The sequence below is a fragment of the Felis catus genome, chromosome A1 (genome assembly GCF_018350175.1).
Source record: "Felis catus isolate Fca126 chromosome A1, F.catus_Fca126_mat1.0, whole genome shotgun sequence".
Lineage (NCBI taxonomy): Eukaryota > Metazoa > Chordata > Mammalia > Carnivora > Felidae > Felis > Felis catus.
Window position 1 is genome coordinate 109,398,425 of NC_058368.1, and position 22,251 is coordinate 109,420,675.

General features: G+C 47.2%; 2 protein-coding genes across 2 annotated transcripts in view; one reads left to right on the forward strand and one right to left on the reverse strand.

Moving 5' to 3' along the window:
* Positions 1-22,251, reverse strand: part of KIF3A (kinesin family member 3A) — a 109,107-nt gene that overhangs the window by 34,585 nt on the left and 52,271 nt on the right. The window lies entirely within an intron of this gene.
* Positions 9,973-18,806, forward strand: IL4 (interleukin 4). The gene is given in 4 exon segments (NM_001043339.1): positions 9,973-10,141; positions 10,412-10,459; positions 16,262-16,387; positions 18,619-18,806. Coding segments are annotated over 4 exon segments (402 nt in total). The 5' UTR covers positions 9,973-10,006; the 3' UTR covers positions 18,712-18,806.

A 22,251-nucleotide genomic window follows, 5' to 3' on the forward strand; every position in this document is an offset into this window, starting at 1 on the left:
GGCTGGACTGGGGCAGGGTCCCTTAGGATTTCCTAAGGATGCATTTACTCCAAGTGGTAGTCAGGAGGGTGTACAGCACCAGCAAGGCCACCGGGGCCCCACCACTAGGGGTCCACAGTGCGCCACATCTGCAGGTACCCACAGCTCCCTGCCTGCAGCACTGAGACTGTCCCCAAGACAAGGAACCTGTGGTCACGGATGTGTGCAGTCAGCCAGAGAGGGCTCGGGCCCTGTCAGGAATGATGGACCTCCCAGAGCCACAGAACCAAGCCAGTGCTGGTGGCAAAAGGGAGGAGGGCCCAGCCAGGAATGAGAGAGAAAGAAAAAGATGAAAGAGGAAAAAAGCGTATGTGTCAGCTATTGTGGCTGGGAGCACCACTACCTGGGGACTAAGCCCGGGGTATTTGCTGGGAGTTTCTCTAACCATATGGTCTCACTTCTTCCATGCGAGAAGCAAACCCTGAGCAGGTCCCAGAGAGAAGGGGGGTCGGGAAGAGACAGAGTGCTTGCTGAGTGGGAGGGAGATGCTGGTCATGGGGCCCCAGGGTGGGGAGCCCCTTTGAACCCCACGAACCCCAGGCCCTGGAGGTTTCACTGGAAGAGGGGCTGGGGCTCAAGTGAGAAGTGAGACACACTTGAGTTTCCGGTGAACTTGGCTCCAACACCCTCTGTTTGCTGCTCAGATGAGGTGTCAGAAAACACTTCGAGTCACTGCTGGGGTTTCTCTGAGGCTGGCCCTCTCTGAACTGCTCGGGACTCAGGAGGACAAGGGCTTTCGTCTTGTTTCCTTGTGACCCAGAAGCTTGAAGGCTGTGGATCATCAAATCCATCAGCCTGTGGCTTTTTCATTATTATCAACAGGAAAGTGCCTTCTGCGTATTATCTTAATTTAGCTGGTCAGTTGGAGCAAAACCAAAAATCGTTCCTCCCTTGAGCTGACTCCCTTCTAAGCCGGCCCAGCCGAGTCCAAGCTGACCATGTTCCAGGCTGGCCGATGGCCTGGGACTCACTGGCCAGTCCTCTGACTTTTCCGGAAGCCCAAACCGGTGTCAGAACTGGGGACTGTATCCACGGTCACCCCTCCCACACACACGCTGCCCACTCCTACACTGAAAAATAAAAGTCATAAAGCCTCATTATCTTCATTCGTTTCTCAGCTCCACCCAAAAGCAACAGAGTAAAGGGTTTGCAACGAACTTTCCCAGATCAACTGATTTCTCAGCAGCAAGGGAGGGCCCCATGACGAAGCCATTTGAAATCCCAGAAGCAATTTTCTACCTACGACCTCACTTTCTGTTGCGCCCTCTCCCTTCCCCTGCACAATGCCTTGTGGAAAGTGGTGCTCTTAAAGCGTCCTTCAGAAACGCCCCCAGCCCGTGCACCACCCAGGCGGACGCTGCTGTGTGGTCACCGGTGACGCAAACATCAACATTAAATATAGCAACCTTCGTCAGTTCCGCTCTCTGCATTACTTGGACAAGCAAGCAAGCAAGCAAGCAAGCACGTGGCGAGGGCCATTCCTGAAAGCCAGTCTGCTGTGGAGGCTCCTGCAGACCAGAGGGTCGGCGCCCCCTTCTGAGCGCAAGGCCCTAGGCCACAAGAAGCCCCAGCGATACCCCATTAGAAAAGCAATTTTTCATTTAGCATCTCCTTTTTTTGTCCTCGTCTCTGTCTTCCCACTTTTTCTTTAATCAGCATTTATTCATTTCCCACCGAAGGACAAATTTAACTAAGAAAAAAAAACTAAAACAAAACAACATGAGAATGGTGTCTGGTCCATGAGAGGCTGGGAAGGGCCCCAGGATTGGACTGTTGGGGACCTGAGTTCAATTCTAAGTGCGCTGGGGGAGCTGGCTGTCTCAGGAGTGGATCCGGCACCTGCAGGGGTCCTGCACAATTCCTCCCACGGGCCCATCAGATGCTGTGTTGCCAGTGAGAGAGGAAGGCACACCATTCTTGGGGGGTTTTCACCCAGCCCTGGCCTGCCAGGCTGGTGCAGGGGAATATGTGGGGGATGAGATGGGAAAGGTGGGTCACCAGTCCAGCTCTGAGGCTGAAGTGGCATCGATGCCCTGGGGACAGATGGAGAGGTTCTGCAGACTCCTCAGACAGCTTTCCTCTCTCAGAAGAAGAACCTTCCACCTGCTTCTCAAAGAAAAGAGAAGCCAGGAGCCGATGGAGCTACTTCACCTCCATTAGAGAAGCCAGAGTGCACCCTCCTCCCCCTACTTCCCTCCTTATGAGGGGTCCTCCTTGCAACTTTGCTCAGAATCCCATTCCTTGGCCTTCACCAGGAGCTGGGACAGAGACTACAGGGTCCAAATAAGTCCCAGCTATGCCCCTAACTTCCCTTGCTGTTACTCAGGCCAAGTCTCAGCTCTCGCTTCTGCGAAATGGAGGTTTGTTCGTTCATTCATTCATTCATGCATTCATTCATTATCTACGGAGACCTTTACCAGGTGTTCTAGATGCTGGGGATCCATGATGAACAAAATAAGGTTACTTCTAGTGGAGGGACAGAGTCCACAAAAAAGAGAACACAGATGCACAGGTGGTGGTGAGTGCACTGGCGGCCAGTGAAGTAGGGGGAGGGGGTGGTTGCTGTGAGAATGGGGTAGGTGCTGCCTAACTGTGTGGGGAGGTCAGGATGCAGATCTGGATGAAGTGAGGGATGGAGAAAACCATTCACATAACTAAGGAAAACGTCCAGGGAGAGGGGAGGACAGGTGCTGACGTCTGGAGCAAGAATGCTCCTCCCAGAATCAGGGTGTAGGGAGCAGAGGCCAAGGGTGGGAGCAAGAGGAATAGGCAGTCAGGGCTCTGAGGGCAAGATAGCTTTGCTCTGGCTCCCGCATAGCAGAAGCACTCTGTGTGAAGGACACAACGTGGGGACAAGGACAGGAGTAGGAGGGTCAGTTAGGACACTCCTGTGGAGACCCAGGTGGGATATGATGGTGGAGGACTGGATATGGTCAGGTTCTGGAGATGTGTGTGTTATCTACATGATATACATTTATACATCACTTCCACAAACATTATGACATCTGAGGTTATAAATATATGGATATTATGTAACATATAAATAGTAACTGTTTAATTTTTTAACCATAAGTCTTAAAATTCCTTTATTGTGGGAAATTTCAAACACATACACAAGTAACTCCCCATTACTGACAGCCCAACAATTAGCAACTCATGGCCAATTTAGTTTTGTCTCTGTCCCACCTGCTTCCCAAGTCCCGCCTCCCACCTCCACCCAAGTTTCCAAACCAGAGGCTGCAGGATCGGATGTGGGCACAGAAGGTTTGTACCATGGTGTGAGCACCATGAAGGATCAAGTCGTCGTGCAATGATCTGGCGAGGCCTGTGCTCAAGTGTGTCCCCATATAAAAAATTTTTTTACTTGTTTATTTATTTTTGAGAGAGTGAGAGAGAGAGAGAGAGACCGACCACGAGCGGGGGAGGGGCAGAGAGAGAGGGAGACACAGAATCTGAAGCAGGCTCCAGGCTCTGAGCTGTCAGCACAGAGCCCGACACAGGGCTCGAACCCATGAACTTTGAGATCATGACCTGAGCTGAATTTGGACACTTAACCAACTGAGCCACCCAGGTGCCCCAAGGGTGTCCCTGTTTAAAAGCTACTGATCACATGGGGTACTGGAGGGCTCAGTCAGTTAAGCATCTGACCCGTGATTTAGGCTCAGGTCATAATCTCACAGTTTGTGAGATGGAACCCGAGTGGTGATTGGGCTCTGGGCTGACAGCACAGAGCATGCCTGGGATTCTCTCTCTCTGCCCCTCCCCACCCCCTCTCTGCCTGCCTCTCTCTCTCTCAATAAAAAAAAAAAAAAATAATAACTATCCACACATGGAATCCCCCACCCCCTCGCAGCAAGCACCCCAGCAAAGCCTGCCCTCTTAGATGCATCCACACCACTGTTTCCATTTCATGAGGCCTCCTCCCCATTGGGCACCTGCCCCCATGGCACTCCAGAAGCTCTCTCACTGATGTCACTGATTGTCTCCTATCACTAAATCCAGTGGAAACACTTCGGCCTTATCTCGCCCGCCCCTGAAGAACATCTGATGCCGCTGACCACATGCTTCTCCAAGACTCTCTCAAGCCTGCATCCCCTCCCAGCCCCCCTAGCTGCCTGCCTCCTCTCCCTCCTTCCCTTCTTCCAGCAGCACCAGAAACGCCACAGTCATTTCTTGTTCCATCTCTTCCTGAGTCTGGGGGCAGTATCGTTCTTCCCCTTGGCTTCCTCGCCGTCTGTGTCGACAGCCCAGACTCTCCTCTGCTCAGGGTCCCCCTCTTCCCTCTGAAACTGTCATCTCTGCCAACAGCAGCTCCCATGCCAGAAACCTGGGGCTCTGTGTGACTTCTCACTCTTCCTCACCCCTATATTCAGCCCATTCCAAGTGCTATGATGATGATAATGATGGTAATGAAAGTTGGGAGACTTCCTACAGGCCGGGCACCACACTGAACACTGTTTTGATCACCTCATATAATCTTCCCACAGTCCTTTATTAGTTCAGTTCTACAGAGAAGTGTGGGCAGGGAAACTTTCCCGAGGTCACCTTGAGAGCAAGGGGCAGAGCTGGGACTCGAAGCACCGGGCCCCGCTGACTGCAGGATGCATGGCCTTCAGTGACAGTACACTACTGGGAGCCACCCTCAGACCCATGGCTGCTGCCGCCCCACGCAATCCATGATCCGTGAGCCATGCTTCTTGATCCACGTCAGCTACCAGCTCTGAGCTCACAGTGACCTCTGACTGCAGTCCTCCAGAAGGTTCTCCTCCCAGGCTGCTGGCTCACCCAGTTCCTGCAGGGCCCCAGGGAGCGCCTGCCTACTGGCCCGCCATGAACTGTCCCCACACCCCCTCTAAGGCCTACTTATTCCAGCGTCTGCTAGATAGAGCTCCTTTGGAGGAGTCTTATTTTCATCATGAATAAGCCTGTGAGAAGGTCCTGGAAAGGGCTCTTCTGTCTGTGTTGTGTCACACAACTGACCCAAGAGGACGGAAGAGGACGCATGCAGGGTTCAGGGTAGGACAGGGCGCTGGGGATGGCTGCTGTGGCAGGACTCCTCAGCCAGGGCCTGGAAACTGGGCTGCTCTGGGTACTCTCACCTGTCCCTGTTCTCTAGGGAGCTGTGGCAGATGCCCCCTTCCTGTGCCCGGAGCGGGAGGTTAGGTTTTCTGCAGGAGCAGTGCTAGGGGTGCTGGGACATAGCAGAGGCAGCAGCCCTGGGGTCCCCGGAATAGAGCTCCAGCAGTGCAATCTTGAACTCCACACCAGCGGGGCAGCCCCAGGGCTGGCACTCCTTCCTGAGGGTCATTTCTTTAGAATTCTGGGCCCAACCGGGAGCCTGCTTCCCCACCCTCCCAATATGTTCACCAACACCTACTTCCCTGCACTGAGTGCTCTCTGTGTAAGGTGCTCAGTGGTACCTACTTCCTGAGCGGACTCCAGAGACCTAAGTATGAGGGCTGCAGGGTGTCAACTAACGCTCACCCTCCCCAAACAAGAATAAGGCCTCAAAGACTAAAAGGGGGACACATGCAGGAGGGATGTGGGTGGGGTAGTGTCCAGCAGCAAAACTTCCAGTGGCCCTGTCAGACACGGGTTTGCCAGGTAGATGAAGTACCACAGTCATGGGACCAATCAAAGACATGATTAATAACAATAATAAAAATAAAAATAAAAATAAAATATTAATAATAATACTATCACAGAGCACAAACTAGGTACCAGGCACCATTCTGACTACTTAAAAACATTAACTTATTTATTCCTCACAAGAGCCGCATGAAGGAGGTACCACGATTGCTCCCACTTTACGGAGGAAGTTGAGAAAGCAGAGCAGCCAGCCCTGACAGGCGGCCTGGCTGCCCATGTGCTGAGGTGGCCTCCAGAAACAGCCACCCCTCATGGAGTAATACGTACCCAGCACTTTGCATAGAATCTCTCTCACACCTCACAGGGATCTTATGAGCAGGAGCCACATCATTCCCACTCCACGGGTGAGGAAACTGAGACCCAGACAGAGTTAGTGATCTGTCCACGGCGACAGAGTGGACAAGTGGCTTGTTTGATGGATTCCAAAACCCAGTGTTCAAAACTGTCACATTCTAGGGCTTGAAAGGACAGTTCTGAGGCCACACAGAAGCCAGGGCTGGTTCTCAGCGCTCACACAGGGTGAAGGGAAGGGGGTCTATGCCTGACACAGCCAAAACCTAGCAGAGTCCTCAACTTCTCTCTGAGCTCCGGTGCCTGTCTGCCTTGTATCATCACTGCCTGTGACTCCTGATGGCTGGGAGAGGCTCCTGTGCAGGTGGTAGCTGTCCTTGTCCCTGATGGGCAGGCTCCATCTTCCAGGCCTCTGTCCAGCCAGCTACATGCACAGTGCCATGGGCCACAGTGCAGAGAGAACTGCTCCTTTTCTCCTACCCTTCAAGGGGACCTTCCGGTCACTCCGTGATGTTCTGCAAAGTTCACCTATCCCTGGATTTATCCAACCATTGAAACAAAACAAAACCAAAAAAAAAAAAAAAAAAAGGTTTTATTCTGCTTCTGAGCTACTAGTTCGCATATTACAAATCTCTTCTGTTTACATCTTTGCCCCCAGAGCCTTAAACCTGGGGTGTAGCCCCCAGGAAAGGCATGTACTCAAAAAAGCCACCACCGAACACAGGGACAGCTTTTGTATCCTGCTGACCTCCCCTTCTCTCCAGCTCTCCCGCAGCCCCAAGGCTCTGACACGTGTGTTCTGCACCATGAACTCTCCTCCAGGATGTCTGCACTTTCAAGTTTTAACTTCCTGTTTTAACTTGGACCTTTCCTCAAAAAAGGAGTATGCACCATTTACTCCAAACAACAGTTTATCTGGATGTGAAGTCTCCATCTGTCCTGGAAGGAACTCAACCCTTCTTAGTAACTCTCCTCAACTCTGTAGTGAAGACCTAACTTGCCCTAGCAAGAAACCCAAATAACCCAATAAAAAATGAGCAAAGGACCTAAATGGACATTTTCCCAAAGAAGATACATGAATGGCCAATAGATGCATGAAAAGATACTCATCATCACTCATCATCAGGGAAATTCAAATCAAAACCACAGTGAGATGCCACCTCATACCTGTTAGGATGATTATTTCAAAAAGGCAAGAAACCACAAGTGTTGGCGAGGATGCGGACAGAAGGAAACCTCTTGCACTGTTGCTGGGAATGCAAACTGATACAGCCGCTGTGGAAAACAGTATGGAAAATCCTCAAAACATTAAAGATACAAATACCATATGACCCACTAATTCTGCTTCTGGAAATACATCCAAGGGAAATGAAAACGCTATGTTGAAGAGATACATGAACCCCTATGTTCACAGCAGCATTATTTACAATATGTCGAGATGGAAACATCCTAAGTATCCATTGAATAGAGATGAATAGAGAATTTGTATACACACACACACACACACACACACACACACGCACACGCACGCACACACAATGGAATATTACTTGGCCATAAAGAGGAAACCCCACCACTTATGACAACATGAATAGACCGTGAAGGTGTTATGCTAAGTGAAATGTTAAAGAAACACAATACTGTATGATCTCACTTATATGTGTAATCTTATAAAAACAAAACAAAACCAAACCCAAACACCCAAATTCATAGTAAGAGAGATCAGATCTGTAGTCACCATAGGTAAAGGGGGTAGAGGGAGGGTGAAGAGAATGACAGTGGTCAAAACAAACTTCCAGTTATAAAATAAGTAAGTGCAGGGGATGTAATGTACATGATGACTGTAATTAATTAACACTGCCGTATGGAATCTTGTTAAATTGTTAAGAGAGTAAATCCTAAGAGTTCTCATCACAAGGGAAAAAACATTTTTTCTTTTTTTGTTCTATATAAATGAGATGATGGGTGTTAACCAGACTTATTATGGTAATCATTTCGTAATATATATGTTAAATCATTATGCTGTACACCTTAGACCTACACAGTGCTATATGTCAATTATATTGCAATAAAACTTGGGGGGAAAACCTATTCAAAAATTTTAAAACGACAGCAACAAAAAAACTTACCCAGAGAGATCTGGCCTTTGTCCCAGCTCTTGGGAGGTAACTTCTAAGCCCATGGAATAAAGAATTTGTAACCGGTTCCTGGGAAGGAGCCCCTAAATCCTTGGGACTTCCCAAGGTATAAGAGTGTCAGGGCCTTAAGAGTTTATGCTAATTAGGCCACTCAGGGGAGGGACCAGCATCACCTTGAGGCCACCTTGAGGCCAAACCTCCAGGGCGGGGCTGGAGGATGAGGTCAACTGAAGGGGTCAATGATCCAATCAATCACATTTACAGAACAACACCCCAGTTATATTCTGGACAGCATAGTTCAGGTGAACTGCCCTGGTTGGCAGTACTCTGTGCGCTGTCATACATTAAAGTGCTGGGGAGGTGGCATGTTTGGACCCAATGGGGAGGAAACAGAAGAAGCTTCATGTTTGGGACCTTCCTAGAACTCAACCTCTGTGTCTGTTCTTTTGGCTGGGTGTTACTGGTATCCCTTTGCTGTAACACAGCTATCGCCTTCTGTATAGTACCTTCCTGAGTTCTATGGGTCACTCTAGCAAACTACAGAGCCTGAGAAGATAGTGGGAACTTTCGAATTTTTAGCCAAACAGCGAAAAGTGAGGGTGGACTGGCGACCCTCTCTGATGGGAGAGCAGCCTTGTGGAGGCTATGCCCTTAACCTGGGAAGCGTAACCCAACTCCGCATAGTTGGTATCAGAAGTCATTGCATGGAGTTTGGCAAACCCACTGCAGTCCAGTGGAAGGATCCAAAATATGGCCGAAGGACCTTCCTCATACACTTATCTGGATCCTCTCCTTCACAAAGCGCCAGGCCCTGTAATAAGCCCCAAAGCATGGGGACAACTTAGCGGTATTCTTTTCTGTGTGAACTGAGGAAATCAGTAGGGAGAGGAAGGTCAGACAGCAGGGAAAGGCAGTGGACAGGAAAGAGAAGGAAAGCCTCAGGAGGAAAGAGCAGTGGTACACCAGGGCCGAGGAGTCCTGTTCCCTGAGTGAGCAGTGGGGGTGCTTGGAGCTCAGCAGGGCCCCGGGGATTAGACTCAGGCAGCAGGGCAGGTTGTGGGGTGTTGACAGACAACCAACTTGTAAACCAGGAAGATTATGGCTCTTTTTCATAATGAGCTGAGGACATATTTAAGTTCCATTTACAAAGTGGTCATTCCTGAAAACCCGAGATAGACATGTTTTGTGAAGGGGCTCCTTATCGCTAAAGGCCTATGGACTGGAGGTGATCTGGACTGACCCCCACCTGATGTCACTCATCTTTTGCCAAAGTCCTAAACCTGGAGGAATGGCATGCCCGAGTGCCAAGACAGGAGAGAGCCTTTGCCCATTACGTTCCTTCTACCCAGAGAAAGAACCCCAGATCAGCTTTTCCACAAGAGCAGAGTTTCCAAGATGCCACCCGTACTTGGAAGAAGCCAGGCTGAAATACTATTCAAGTCAAACTTTCTTGATATTACTCTATCTTTCCCCAGGAGGACTGCACTAAAACAAATTCGGACACCTGTGGCCTCTTCCTTCTGTGCAAACAAAAAGCCAGCAGCAACCCCAAGCTGATAAGATTAATCTAAAGAACAAATTATGGTGTAATTTCCTATGCTGATACTTTGTAGTTAATTTTAAAAAAAGGTTTCATTTTCCTATTGGTATGATTTCACAGGAACATTTTACCTGTTTCTGTGAGGTATTTTTTCTCCTGGAAGAGAGGTGCTGATTGGCCCCAAACGAATGACAACCTGGTGTAATGAAAATTTCCAATTTCCCTCATTTTCCCTCAGTTTCAGCAATTTTAAATCTATATATAGAGATATCTTCGTCAGAATTGCATTGTTACTCTCTTTTAGTAAACGGATTTGTCTCAGATTGTCACTGCAAATAGAGATCTATTAATGGATCTCACCTCCCAACTGATTCCAGCTCTGGTCTGCTTACTAGCATTTACCAGCACCTTCGTCCACGGCCAGAACTTCAATAATACGTTGAAAGAGATCATCAAAACGTTGAACATCCTCACAGCGAGAAACGTGAGTAAGATATCTGGCACCATCTCTCCAGATGTTCTGGTGATGCCGTGGGTATTTCTTAGACTATGAGAACATCAGGACTTCCAAAGAAGTTGAGGGTTGGTGACAGACAGGGAGCTGTGCAGAGATTTCTCTGCAGGAGCTTTTTGGTCCTGAGGGATGGTAGGAAATTTACTTGGTTGGAGGGAGGGAGAGCTGCCCAGCAAGGATCCCTCCATACAGTCGGAAGTGACTCTGTCTCTTGCTCTCTCTCATTCCCGTCGGGGCCAGGACTCGTGCATGGAGCTGACCGTCATGGACGTCTTGGCAGCCCCTAAGGTAAGAGCTATCCCAGGGTCTGCTTTGGCAGATTAGTGACTTGGGAAAGGAAGGCCAAGTGTTTCTTGTTTGAACTTTTAGAAACTTCTTTTACACAGAAAGTGAATGGCCCAAATTAACTATAAGCTGTTAGATGTTTTTAAAGAATGAGAATTCTGATCTTTACTCTCAAACATGTTTTGGTGTTTCTGGTTTCACTTGATTTACAAGATGGGTAATAGGAAGCTTGGATTTTGTCATCTTAAATCAGATCCTGGTCAAGGAAAAGTTCTTTCTTTTCCTCCTACACTGCAGCCTAGTACCTGGGATATAGGAGGCACTCAGTAAAGGCCTGTTGAAGGGGAGAGTTTTTCCGGCCCATACATTTCTGAAAAACCAAATACCCTCACAAAAAGAGATATGGAGATTACAGGTTGAAGGAGCTTTCATTTTGTCTAAGAGACTTCCTATGGCAACAGAGGAGGTATCGCCAGAGCCCCTCCTTTTCCGCAGCCTGGTCACCTAACAGCCCACCGGCTCCCGGGGCGGCTGTCCAGAGACCCTCAGCTGCTCCGTCCTGCCAAGCCCCTTCCAGCCTGGTCCAGAACGGCCCAGCTGCACGGGGACCCACACATCCCTGGCTTTGGCTGCTCGGGCATCTCGCCTTTCCGCCTCCTGTGCCGTCTCACCCCCGCCCCTCTATCTTTAGTGGGAGGAGACAGATTTGACAGCTGATAGTGCATTTTCTCTGACAAACATATGACTACAGCCATGTCAATAGCTTTGTGCACATCAGTTCCTGTTTTCATGGAAACACAAGACTGAGAATGAAAAACCCAAAGCTTCAATTTACCAGTGGTCTCCTAACCACTTGCTTTCCACGTGGACCAGAGGAGATCAGTTGGCCAGGAGTGCAGCCATGCAGGCTGGGCATGGCCACACCCCAGCACCTGGGCCAGAGGACAGACCCATCCTTCTGGGTGAGGAAAACTGTTCTTCAGGCTTTGTCTGGACTATCTCATTTCATTAAAGATTAGTCCCGGAGTCTGATACACAATAATATATAATACTATAATCATATATATAATATTGATGCATAATGTATTATTATGGAATAATATATATATAATATATTATGTATACATTATGCAATTTTGTCCTTTAGAATCTCATCCCATTTCAGACTCTGTCCATCAGGAAGGAGGTTGGAAGAACTTGAAGATTTTATACATACGTAGAATTCTATAATACATACATAACATCTATTAACATGTTATATATATAGAAATAGCCAAGAGTCCACTGGGCTGTGCTCTGGGTTCTCCAGATGGCAGTGCACTGCTGAAGGGGCTCCATCAAAGCCAAGGGCTGGGTCCCAAAGTGCCAAGGGTCTGGAAGTGACACAGCCTGTCGTTTTAGCCACAGTTTTGCCATTAACTAGCTATGTGGCCTTTGGCCAGTCTCCATATCTCTTTGTGCCTCAGTCTCCACACTGGAAGATATGAAAGTGATTTTGACAGTTGGCTGATATCCAATTCTTGAGTCAGTGGAACGTGTTACTGTAAAATGATGTAACTCTTGGTTAAAGGCAAAAACTGGTTATAAAGGAGCAGTAATTCTAAGGAGGGGCCAGGGGGTAGAAATGATCTAACCCTCTGTGACTTCATGCCCAGGGGCAACTCCACTCCAGGTCATCTCTAGAAGGCCAGGCCTGCCCTCACCCCTGCTGAGGCGCAGGCCAGGACATGCCACTGTCCTGCCGTTCTTGGCCTTCCTCTCCACCAGTTACCACATGCTCCCCTCACCACATGGGTAGACATCTGCTAAAAAAGTCCCTGTTGGCCTGCTTCACTCCTACCTGCCTTCCTCAAACTGCTTCTACCCCTCTGGCATTAACCATCTTCATTGTTCCCTTTTCTTTTCCTCAAAAACACAGCACTGCTTTCTTATCCATTAAGATATTACAGAATAAGGAAAGGCTGCTATTTTCTTTGTGTTGCCAAAGAAGGACATCTTTCCCAAATCCCATGTATTAGTGTCCTTTCTTTGGGGGATCAAGAATTCTATTATCTCCAAGTTGGGTGGGATCCTGCTGTTGGCAGTGGCTGGAAAGAAAGTGCTGATCTACCCAGGTATCTATGAAATTAAGGTGGTCTGAGATAGATCAAAATGGAGAACAAGCAAGCTGGCTGGTCCAAGATGGATTTCTTAGGTGGACCATTAGTTGGAGGTATTTCCTGCTTTCCAAAGAAAGCTCAAGTCCATGATTCCTCAGAGAACTCTATGCCAGCCCTCGACACCCCCCCCCCCTTTTTTAAGTAAAAGTGAAAGACTTTTGACAAGTAGTATTTGGGCAGAAGTGGAGATAATGAGTACAACACAAAGGGGACTAGATTTTTACGGCCCTCAACGAAACTAGTCAAGGACCACGTTAGAAATCTAACAGTCTCTGCCACAGGAGAAAGCCTGGAAGGTATTCTCCCATTTGCTTCTACTCCCATGAGGGTCAGGCTTGTTTCCGGCAAAGGCCTAGGCCCCCCTGTTGAAGCTCCTTTCCTTGAGCAGTCCTAAACTACAAGGCCCACCAGGCTGTCCGAGCGTGCCCCCTGCACTAGGCAGGACACGCTGGGGAAGCAAAAGCTGGAGAAGCAGGGAACAGCATCCTGTAGCTGCGATACCAGTGCAACTGAAACTTTGAGGTCTTAACTAAAACTTCCTTTAGAATTAGTGCTTTTAAAGTTTTTCCATGAGATTCAAACTCTTTTCAATTCCTATTTTATCCTAGTGACCTTTAGAACATCCTTTGAAGAATGTGTTCAGAGACAATTATATATAAGGCCATATACTCAAAACTGACAGGGTTTAATTTCTTTTTTTTTAAGTTTTTTTTTTAATTTTTAAATTTTTCAATGTTTATGTTTTAGAGAGAGCAAGAGAAGAAAGAGCACAAACAGGGGAGGGGCAGAGAGAGAGGGAGACACAGAATCTGAAGCAGGCTCCAGGCTCTGAGCTGTCAGCACAGAGCCTGATGCGGGGCTTGAACTCACAGATCATGATATCATGACCTGAGCCGAAGTCGGACGTTTAACTGACTGAGTCACCCAGGGACCCCAAGGGAGCTTAATTTCTAGGCTCTAAGCCAAAGTTTTAGAAAAGTTTTCATTCCGTTTTGAAGAAAAAATAAGCAAAGAGGCTCTTGTCTTCTTGGTCTTCCTGAACCTCATTGTTCTCTCCAGCAGCACAGCTGGGGTCTGCCTTCCCTTTGCCTTCACCACCTCGGCTCACCCACTAAGCCTCCAAAGACAGGGAGATTTACGGGAGGTTTCTGGACTCTCAGAGCCCAGAGATACTGGTACTGCTTTCAAGTTTCCAACTAGAATGAGAGACCAGGAGGGCTCCTGTCTGGTTCGTTAAGTCCGCGTCCTCCCAAAGGCCTTGCCCATGGGCCACAAAGTCCCACAGGGCAAAGGGGAAGCTTCTGTAGTCTGGGATTCTAATGCCTCCGTCCCGGTCTGGGTCTTCCCGGAAAAAACCCTAAATTATGAAACACACTTCTAGAATTTAGCCTAAAGAAATACGAGATGAACATAAAGATTTACACAGATGACTCACTGCCACTTTATTTTACGGAAGCAAAAAACTGCAACGATCAGGTATGAACCAATTACGGTACAAAGATGCCACGGGTTCCCATGCAGCTCTCAACCCCATGGTCTTAAACACTAGTGAATACTTAATGTTTATACTATCTAGTGTGTGAAAAGGCTACAAAACAGTATCAATAGTTGATCTCCATTTTTAAAAATTTTTTTTTTCAACGTTTATTTATTTTTGGGACAGAGAGAGACAGAGCATGAACGGGGGAGGGGCAGAGAGAGAGGGAGACACAGAATCGGAAACAGGCTCCAGGCTCTGAGCCATCAGCCCAGAGCCCGACGCGGGGCTCGAACTCACGGACTGCGAGATTGTGACCTGGCTGAAGTCGGACGCTCAACCGACTGCGCCACCCAGGCGCCCCCCCATTTTTAAAAAAGTATTTTTAAAGGGGCGCCTGGGTAGCTCAATTGGTTAAGCCTCCATTTCTTGATTTAGGCTCAGGTCATGATCTCATGCTTTGTGGGTTTGAGCCCTGCATCAGGCTTTGCACTGGCCATGGAGTCTGCTTGGCATTCTGTCTCTCCCTTTCTCTGACCCTTCCACGCTTACACTCTCCCTCCCTCTCTCCGTCTCTTTCAAAATATACAAATAAACTTCAAAAAACATTTAGGGGCGCCTAGGTGATTCAGTTGGTTAAGAGTCCAACTTCAGCTTAGGTCATGATCTCATGGTTTGCAAATTCAAGCCTCACATCTGGTTCTCTGCTGTCAGCACAGAGGCCACTTCAGATCCTCTGTCTCCCTCTCTCCGCACCGCCCCTTGCCCCCCCACCCCTGCTGGCTTGCATGTGTGCACACACTCTCTCTCTCTCAAAAATAAACATTAAAATAAAATTTTTTTAATAAAAAATAATTTTTAAACTGTAGGTATTTATCAAAACATCAAAAGTTACCTCTCTCTGGCTGGTGGAGTAATGAGTGAATTTCATCTTTCCTGAATATATATCACCTTTATAGTAGACATATATTACCTTAATAATCAGAAAAAAAAAAATGCAGGAACTTAAAAAAAAAAAAAAACTGCCCAGACAGTACTTGTCATATAAATCCCCTGGAGATTTTGTCAATGGAACTTGTGATCTAGTGCGTCTAGGGGGCAGGCTTGAGATTCTGCATTTCTAACAAGCTCCCAGGCGATGCCCGTGCTGCTATTTCATGGATCACACTTTGCGTGTCAAGGGACCAACAAAGCATGTTCTCGAAGAGGCTAGAGACAGCTTTATCTGAGCTGGATCAGGTTCAAGCTGAGACCACTCTCCACGCTCTGTGCTTTTTGTTCTTCAGTGCAAAGTGGGAGGACACACTGGGCCTGATTCAGACTGAGTTACAATCCCTCTCCCAGGTTCCCCAAAAGAGCTGTTTCCCCCACTGGACACTCACTCCCTCTTCTAAAGCCCGAATGTCCCCACGAAGAGTCATATAATCAGACACACATCAGGACTACTGCATCCCACCAAGGTTCTCATGCTGCACATCCCAGACCAAAGGCCTCTACAGAAGCTGTGTCCACAGCCCAGCTCAGGCGCACCCTCTCCCAGAAGTTTCCTCTGATCTCACACCTAGCCCCGACCCTGGCACACCCCTCTAGCTGTATGGGCTAATGTCTGATCTCCTCACATGGACCCCAAGCTTTGCACACACTGCCATCTCCTGTGGGGAGGGCCAAGTGGAGAATGCTACCCAAAGCACCAGGCCACAGGATGGGCACTCATTTATTCAACAAGCATGTAGGATCTCTGGGAAACCTGGACTTTAAAACCTTATAGCAACGAGACAGAGCAGAATCTGACTACAAGCTCAAGCAGACACCTACAGAACAGCACGTGTGGTGGAGAGAAACAGACGTGGGCTATAGACAGATGGCTCTACATTCAAATCCCTGCTCTGTCACCTACTTAGCTGAGTGACTTTACTCAGGTACCTTTTCAGCAACACCATCTGAGGGAAAAGAGAAGGTTGCTGCACTTGCAGGTAAGTGGGAGAGGATGTTTACTGTGACCGGCAGCCTTCAGTCACATGGAAGGAATCCTTGAGTACCTGATCCATAGTTGAGCAAACTCACTTTCTCCACTTGTCCTCCTGGAAAGAAGCAATCACAAGGAAAACTCTCTCCCCCATGGTCAAAACAGAGCTAGCGCATGGCTAACTGTGGCATTTTTCTTTCTAGAACACAAGTGACAAGGAAATCTTCTGCAGAGCCACAACCGTGCTCCGGCAGATCTATACACATCACAACTGCTCCACCAAATTCCTCAAAGGACTCGACAGGAACCTCAGCAGCATGGCAAACAGGGTGAGCTGCTTGATGCCCAATAGCTTGGCTCCTGATGGACAGGAACCTCACGTCTAAATGTTCCTCCTTCAGAGTTGTAGTAACCTTGCTTAATCAACCCATTCATTCATTCAGCAAGTATTTGTTGAGGCTCTGTGAGTGCAAGGGGCTGCTCTAGGCACTGGGGAAACAGTGCCTGCTCTCACAGAATGTTCTAGTGAGTGAGTCAGGAAAGCAAACTAACATGTAATACTATGTCCAGTAGTGATATGTGCTATGAAAAAACCTGTAAGAATAAAGAATAGAAGGGTCATGAGAAAGAGGGTTGATTTAACAATTGATGACATCATCTGAACAAATATTTAAATTATGTGAGGGAGCAGGCCACATGACTAACTGGGGAAAGAACATTCCAGGCAGAGGAAATTCTTGTGCAAAGGTCCTGAGGTAGAAATGAGGTTCACATGTTCGAAGATTAGCAGGAAAGCCAGTGTGATTGGATCAGATTGAGCAAGGGGGATTTTAATAGATCACACATGGTCTTTGCATTATCTACCCCAAGCATGGGAGGATATATCCACAGGGTTTTGAGCAGAGACTCCAGTCTAATTTATGTGATTTAAAATGATCACTCTGGTTGTTGTGTGGTGAATAAACTGAATGAGACTAAGCAAGGAAGCACGCTGGCCCACCAGGTGGCCATCCCACTAATCCAGGTTGGAGGGAACAGCAGTTTTGCAGGTGAGAGCGATACAGGCTGTGAGCTTTGGAATATAGCTGAAAACAGAGCCAGGAGAACCATCATCATGGGTGAGGGAATGAGTAGAAGGTGGCCTCTTGGTTCCTGGCCTGAGCCCTTTGGGAGATGGTTGGTGTTGTTTACAGATTTTGAGGACTGGGTGCGGCAGGGATGGGGGCTGAGTGAAGGATCGGGAGTTCAATTTATAAATACTAAGTGTGAGGTGCCTCCTGGATAGACAAGTGGAGATGTTGAGATTGTTGGACTGAGCCCAGAAGCACTATCACATACAGAGGTCAGGAAGAAGAGGTCGGCAGGAGAGCTGAGAAGTAGCCAGTGAAGCAAGAGTGAAATCAAAGATTGGGTGGTGTCCCAGACAGCAAGTGAACAGACTCTTTTAATAAGGAAGGAGGCATCAAATGTGTCAAATGTACCAGAAGGTCAAGCCAGATGAAGAGGAGAATGGCCAGTGGATCTGGCCTGACAGAGGACAGGGGGGATGCCGATATCTATGGAGATTCAGCACTGAAAGCTTGATTAGAGCAGGTTCCACAGAGAATGGTAGTGGGGAGGAGTGGAAAGCAAGGGGAAGTGAGGACAGAAAACTCTTCTGAGGTGTTTTTCTATTAGGCTGCCTAGAAGCGGAACAAGAGCTGAAGGACAGGTGTGGATTCAGGGAAATTCTTTTGAGGTGGGGCATATATGCAGCAGGTTAACACTCCAGAAGGCATGATCCAGGGGAGCGGGGAGAATCGACGGTGTGCAAAAGAGGAAGAGCCAAGAGTAGATGTTATCTAGGGCCAAGTGCAGGAATTGGGGACATTCACCCCCTTACTGCGCCTGCCCCCCTCATTTGTAAAGTAAGGTAACGGAATAGGGTGCTGCCACTACGCTCATTCCCTCTTTTCATCCTCTTAATTATCTCATGGAATAGGCACAACTGTCCCCCTTTTATAAGGGAAAACACCGACGCTTTTATAAATGAAGTAGTGTGTCCTAAGCAACCTAATTAATAAAGTGGCAGAGCAGAGCTGAGCCCCAAACTGAAGCAGTGGCCTGGGATCCTTTCCACCCGTGGTGCTGCCAAGCTGGAGGGGTGCTGTTCACGGGCAGGAGAGAGAACGGAACGACTCTCTGTCTCAGCAGACCAGCTGGCCATGCGGAAGGCCCAGGATGGCTGCAGGCAGGTCTGAGGCTCCACCTCACGTTAAGCCCCAAAGCAGCATGGAGTGGTGACACTCTCCCCCCCACCTCCCGCAGGGTCTGTGGCACCCCTCAGAGGCTGACAGTGAAGGTAACCATTTCTAGGAGTTTATTAGCATGCACAGAAGAGGCCTGGTGGCAGAGAGGGACTGCCAACGAAACTAGACTGGAGGAGTGAGGAGGCCCTGGTCAGAAATAATTGCTTGGGTAGCAAGGGCCACAGCAGGCTTGACTCAGTAGACAGGCAGGAAAGACAGACTCAATTACTTAGCTAATGAAATTACAAGCTAATGAAATGTTTCTTTTGCAGACCTGTTCTGTGAATGAAGTCAAGAAGTGTACACTGAAAGACTTCTTGGAAAGGCTAAAAGCGATCATGCAAAAGAAATACTCAAAGCACTGAAGCTGAATATCTTAATTTATGAGTTTTTTAATTACTTTATTTTAAAAATATTTATATATTTATAATTCATTATAAAATAAAGTATATGTAGAACCCGACAGTACGGTGTCCCTTCAATGGCATCAGCTGTATTTACTTGACAACTTTTGGGGAAACCATTGTAATTTACCAAGAGTCTAAAATTGGTGTGGGTGTAAAAGTGGAAACACTGTTTTCCTCTCCAGATGGAGACTCAATGCACAAAAGGATTAAAGAATAGAAGGCCACACAAGATGTAAATGAGAAGTAAGAGAGCTTGTAGAGTGTGGGTCCCTGAGTCTTACTAACTAGCAACTAATTGTGAATTGAAAGGTGTTAACTGGACGCTTAGAACGTTCATCTCCCAGTGGCACAAGGCTGTCGCCCTGAGTCTATGGGCAGGGGCAGGGATGAAGTCCAGCACAACACGTGGATCTGCAGTGAACGATATCTAAAGCCCTGATAATGTCAATTCCCTTGACGATGTAAGACTTTCAAATCTTAGGACCAACCAATAGACAAAGCACAGACAACTTAATTGTAATTATACAACGGGCCGTGAATGCTATCAACCTGACAATGTAAGAGGTACAGCTGAAAATGGTTGAGAGGTAAAAGCAGAAGGAAAGACAGGTGAGGCTCCCCCAGCTTACCGGTGGAAGGGATCAGTGGAACAGCACTGAGGAGGATGGAACAAAAACAAGAGATTTAAGTATTCAAAATTGCAAAGGTAACATAAGATCTAAAAATAATTTACTATAAAAAACTGGGGGGGGAGGGCACCTGGGTGGCTCAGTCGGTTAAGCGTCCAGCTTTGGCTGAGGTCATAATCTCACAGTTTGTGGGTTCGAGCCCCACTTTGCGCTCTGTGCTGACAGCTCAGAGCCTGGAGCCTACTTTGGATTCTGTGTCTCCCTCTCTGCCCCTCCCCTGCTCGCTCTCTCTCTCTCTCAAAAAAATAAACATTTTAAAAAATTTATAAAAAATTTGGAAGGGGCAGTATAAATGGGGTAAACCCTTACTTTTCAAGAGGGAAATCAACACACAATATCTAATGTTGGAAAATTAAAAAAGAGTTGGCAAGAGGGGTCATAAGCTGAAGACTGGTGTGGCTGGAGGTGGGAACAGGAGAGGTAACTGTACTACTCTGCCCTCATGCATGTTTGTAAGTTTTTGTAATAAAAAGTGAACAAAAGCCCATAGTGAGTGAACTGAGAAATCTTTGGAATTATGCTAGTAGCCACCATAAAAACTAAAAACTGAAAAAGGAAGGTGGTTTGCTGGCAATGGGACTTGGAGTAAGGATCAGGGAAAGCAAGACACAAGACTGCTGGCTTTCCATGTTAAGGCCGTGGCCATGTGCATACATAAATGATAAAATGTTTTTTTTTATTTTTTAATTTTATTGATCTTCCCAAACTTACTTACTTATTTTCGGAGAGAGAGAGAGAGAGAGAGAGAGAGAGAGAGAGAGCGAGCGAGCGCATGCACACTGAAGAGGCAGAGACAGAGGAGAGGCAGAGAATCCCAAGCAGGCTCTGCACAGTCAGCAGGGAGCCCATTGTGAGGCTTGAACCCACAAACCATGATATCAGGAACTGAGCCAAAGTAGGATGCTTAACCCACTGAGCCACCCAGACACCCCAATAAGTATTTTTTAAAATTAAAGAACTAAAAATGACAAAGACAAATGCTGGTGAAGACGCAGAAGAGTCAGAACCCTCATATATTGCCAGTGTGAGTGGGACAAGGTGCAGCCACTTTGGAAAATAGTGTGACAGTTTCTCAAAAGGTTACACGCAGTTCCTATATGCCCCAGCAATTTTAATCCTAGCTATCTGTCTACCCGAGAGAAGTGAAAGCTTATGTCCACACAAAAACCTCTACACCCACGTCCATAACAACATTCTTCACAATAGCAAGAAAACAGAAATAACCCAAATAACAACCGAGGAGAGAATAAAGTGTGGTATACCTATGCAACAAAATATTATTTGGCACTACAAAGAAATGAGGTACCGATACATGCTACAATATGCAAAAAGCTTGCAAACACTAGGCTGAGTCAAAGGAGCCAGACACAAAAGGCTACATAGGTTATGATTCCATTTATATAAAACGTCCAGAAGAGGCAAATCACTAGTGGGATACCTGGGTAGCTTAGTCGGGTAAGAGGCAAATCCACAGAGGCAAAAAGCAGAAGACTGATTTCCAGGGGCTAGGGGATGGAAGAAGATGGAGTGAGTGCTAATGGACACAGGCTTCTCTTAGGAGAGATGAAAATGTTCTCGGACAGTGATGACGACAGTTGCATAACTGTGAATACTAAAATACTAAATACGGGGGCGCCTGGGTGACTCAGTCGGTTGGGCGTCCAGCTTCGGCTCAGGTCATGATCTCGCGGTCCGTGAGTTCGAGCCCCACGTCGGGCTCTGTGCTGACAGCTCAGAGCCTGGAGCCTGCTTCAGATTCTGTGTCTCCCTCTCTCTCTCTGACCTTCCCCCATTCATGCCCTGTCTCTCTCTGTCTCAAAAATGAATACACGTTAAAAAAAAAAAAAACTTTTTTTAAATAATAAAAAAATAAAATAAAATTCTAAAAACCACTGAAGTGTATACTTTAAAAAGATGAACTTTATAGTATATGAGTATACATCTAGCATATGAGTATACATCTTAACACAACAGTTACTTTTTAAAATGTTAAAAGGGAAAGGGCGCTTGGGCGGCTCAGTCAGTTGAGCATCTGACTCAATTTTGTCTGAGGTCATGATCTCACAGTTTGCGAGTTCAAGCCCTACATCAGGCTCTGCGCTGACAGTGCAGAACCTGCCTGGGATTTTCTCTCCCCCTCCGTCCGTGCTCAGGCTCTCTCTTTCTCTCTCTAAATAGATAAATAAACACCAGAATTAAAAAAAAAAAAAATTTAAAAGGGAAGACAAACAAAAGCAGTGGCAAGTTGTTGAAACTTGCCTTTTGAAGACATGCAAGAAACTGCATCTAGTAGCAGTGAATGAGCACTCTCGTTTCATCCTCGCTTACACGTATGTGACAAAAATTAATACTAGTACTAAAATTATACCCAAACATGTAACATCTTTTTAACCCTTTCAAAATAAGGGAACAAATCAAAAGCTTGAAGTCTCACCCTGACCACAGCCAGTTTCACCCTGCCCACATAAAATACCAGCATGTCAAGGGCAACAAGTAACTAAGAGAGTCATGGAGCCTTCTAAGGCCACACTGAAAACTTTAGTTTCCTTTCTTCTTTGATTGAGACTCATTTGCATTCAATGGTTAATGTGAGCTGTAGTCTGCCACAGGATATGAGTTGTGGGTTGTATTTGTGTATGAGGCCAGGACGGTAAAAGGAAAGGTTGTTGGGAACAAAGACTTAGACGGGGCCATAGGAAGGACAGGCAGACTCCGGGCACGTCTGTCAGAAGCCGAGTTTCAATGGTTAAGAGGCAACCAACATTTTTATTTGCTTCCAGACGGGTGGTTCCGGGCTCTGGACAGAAAC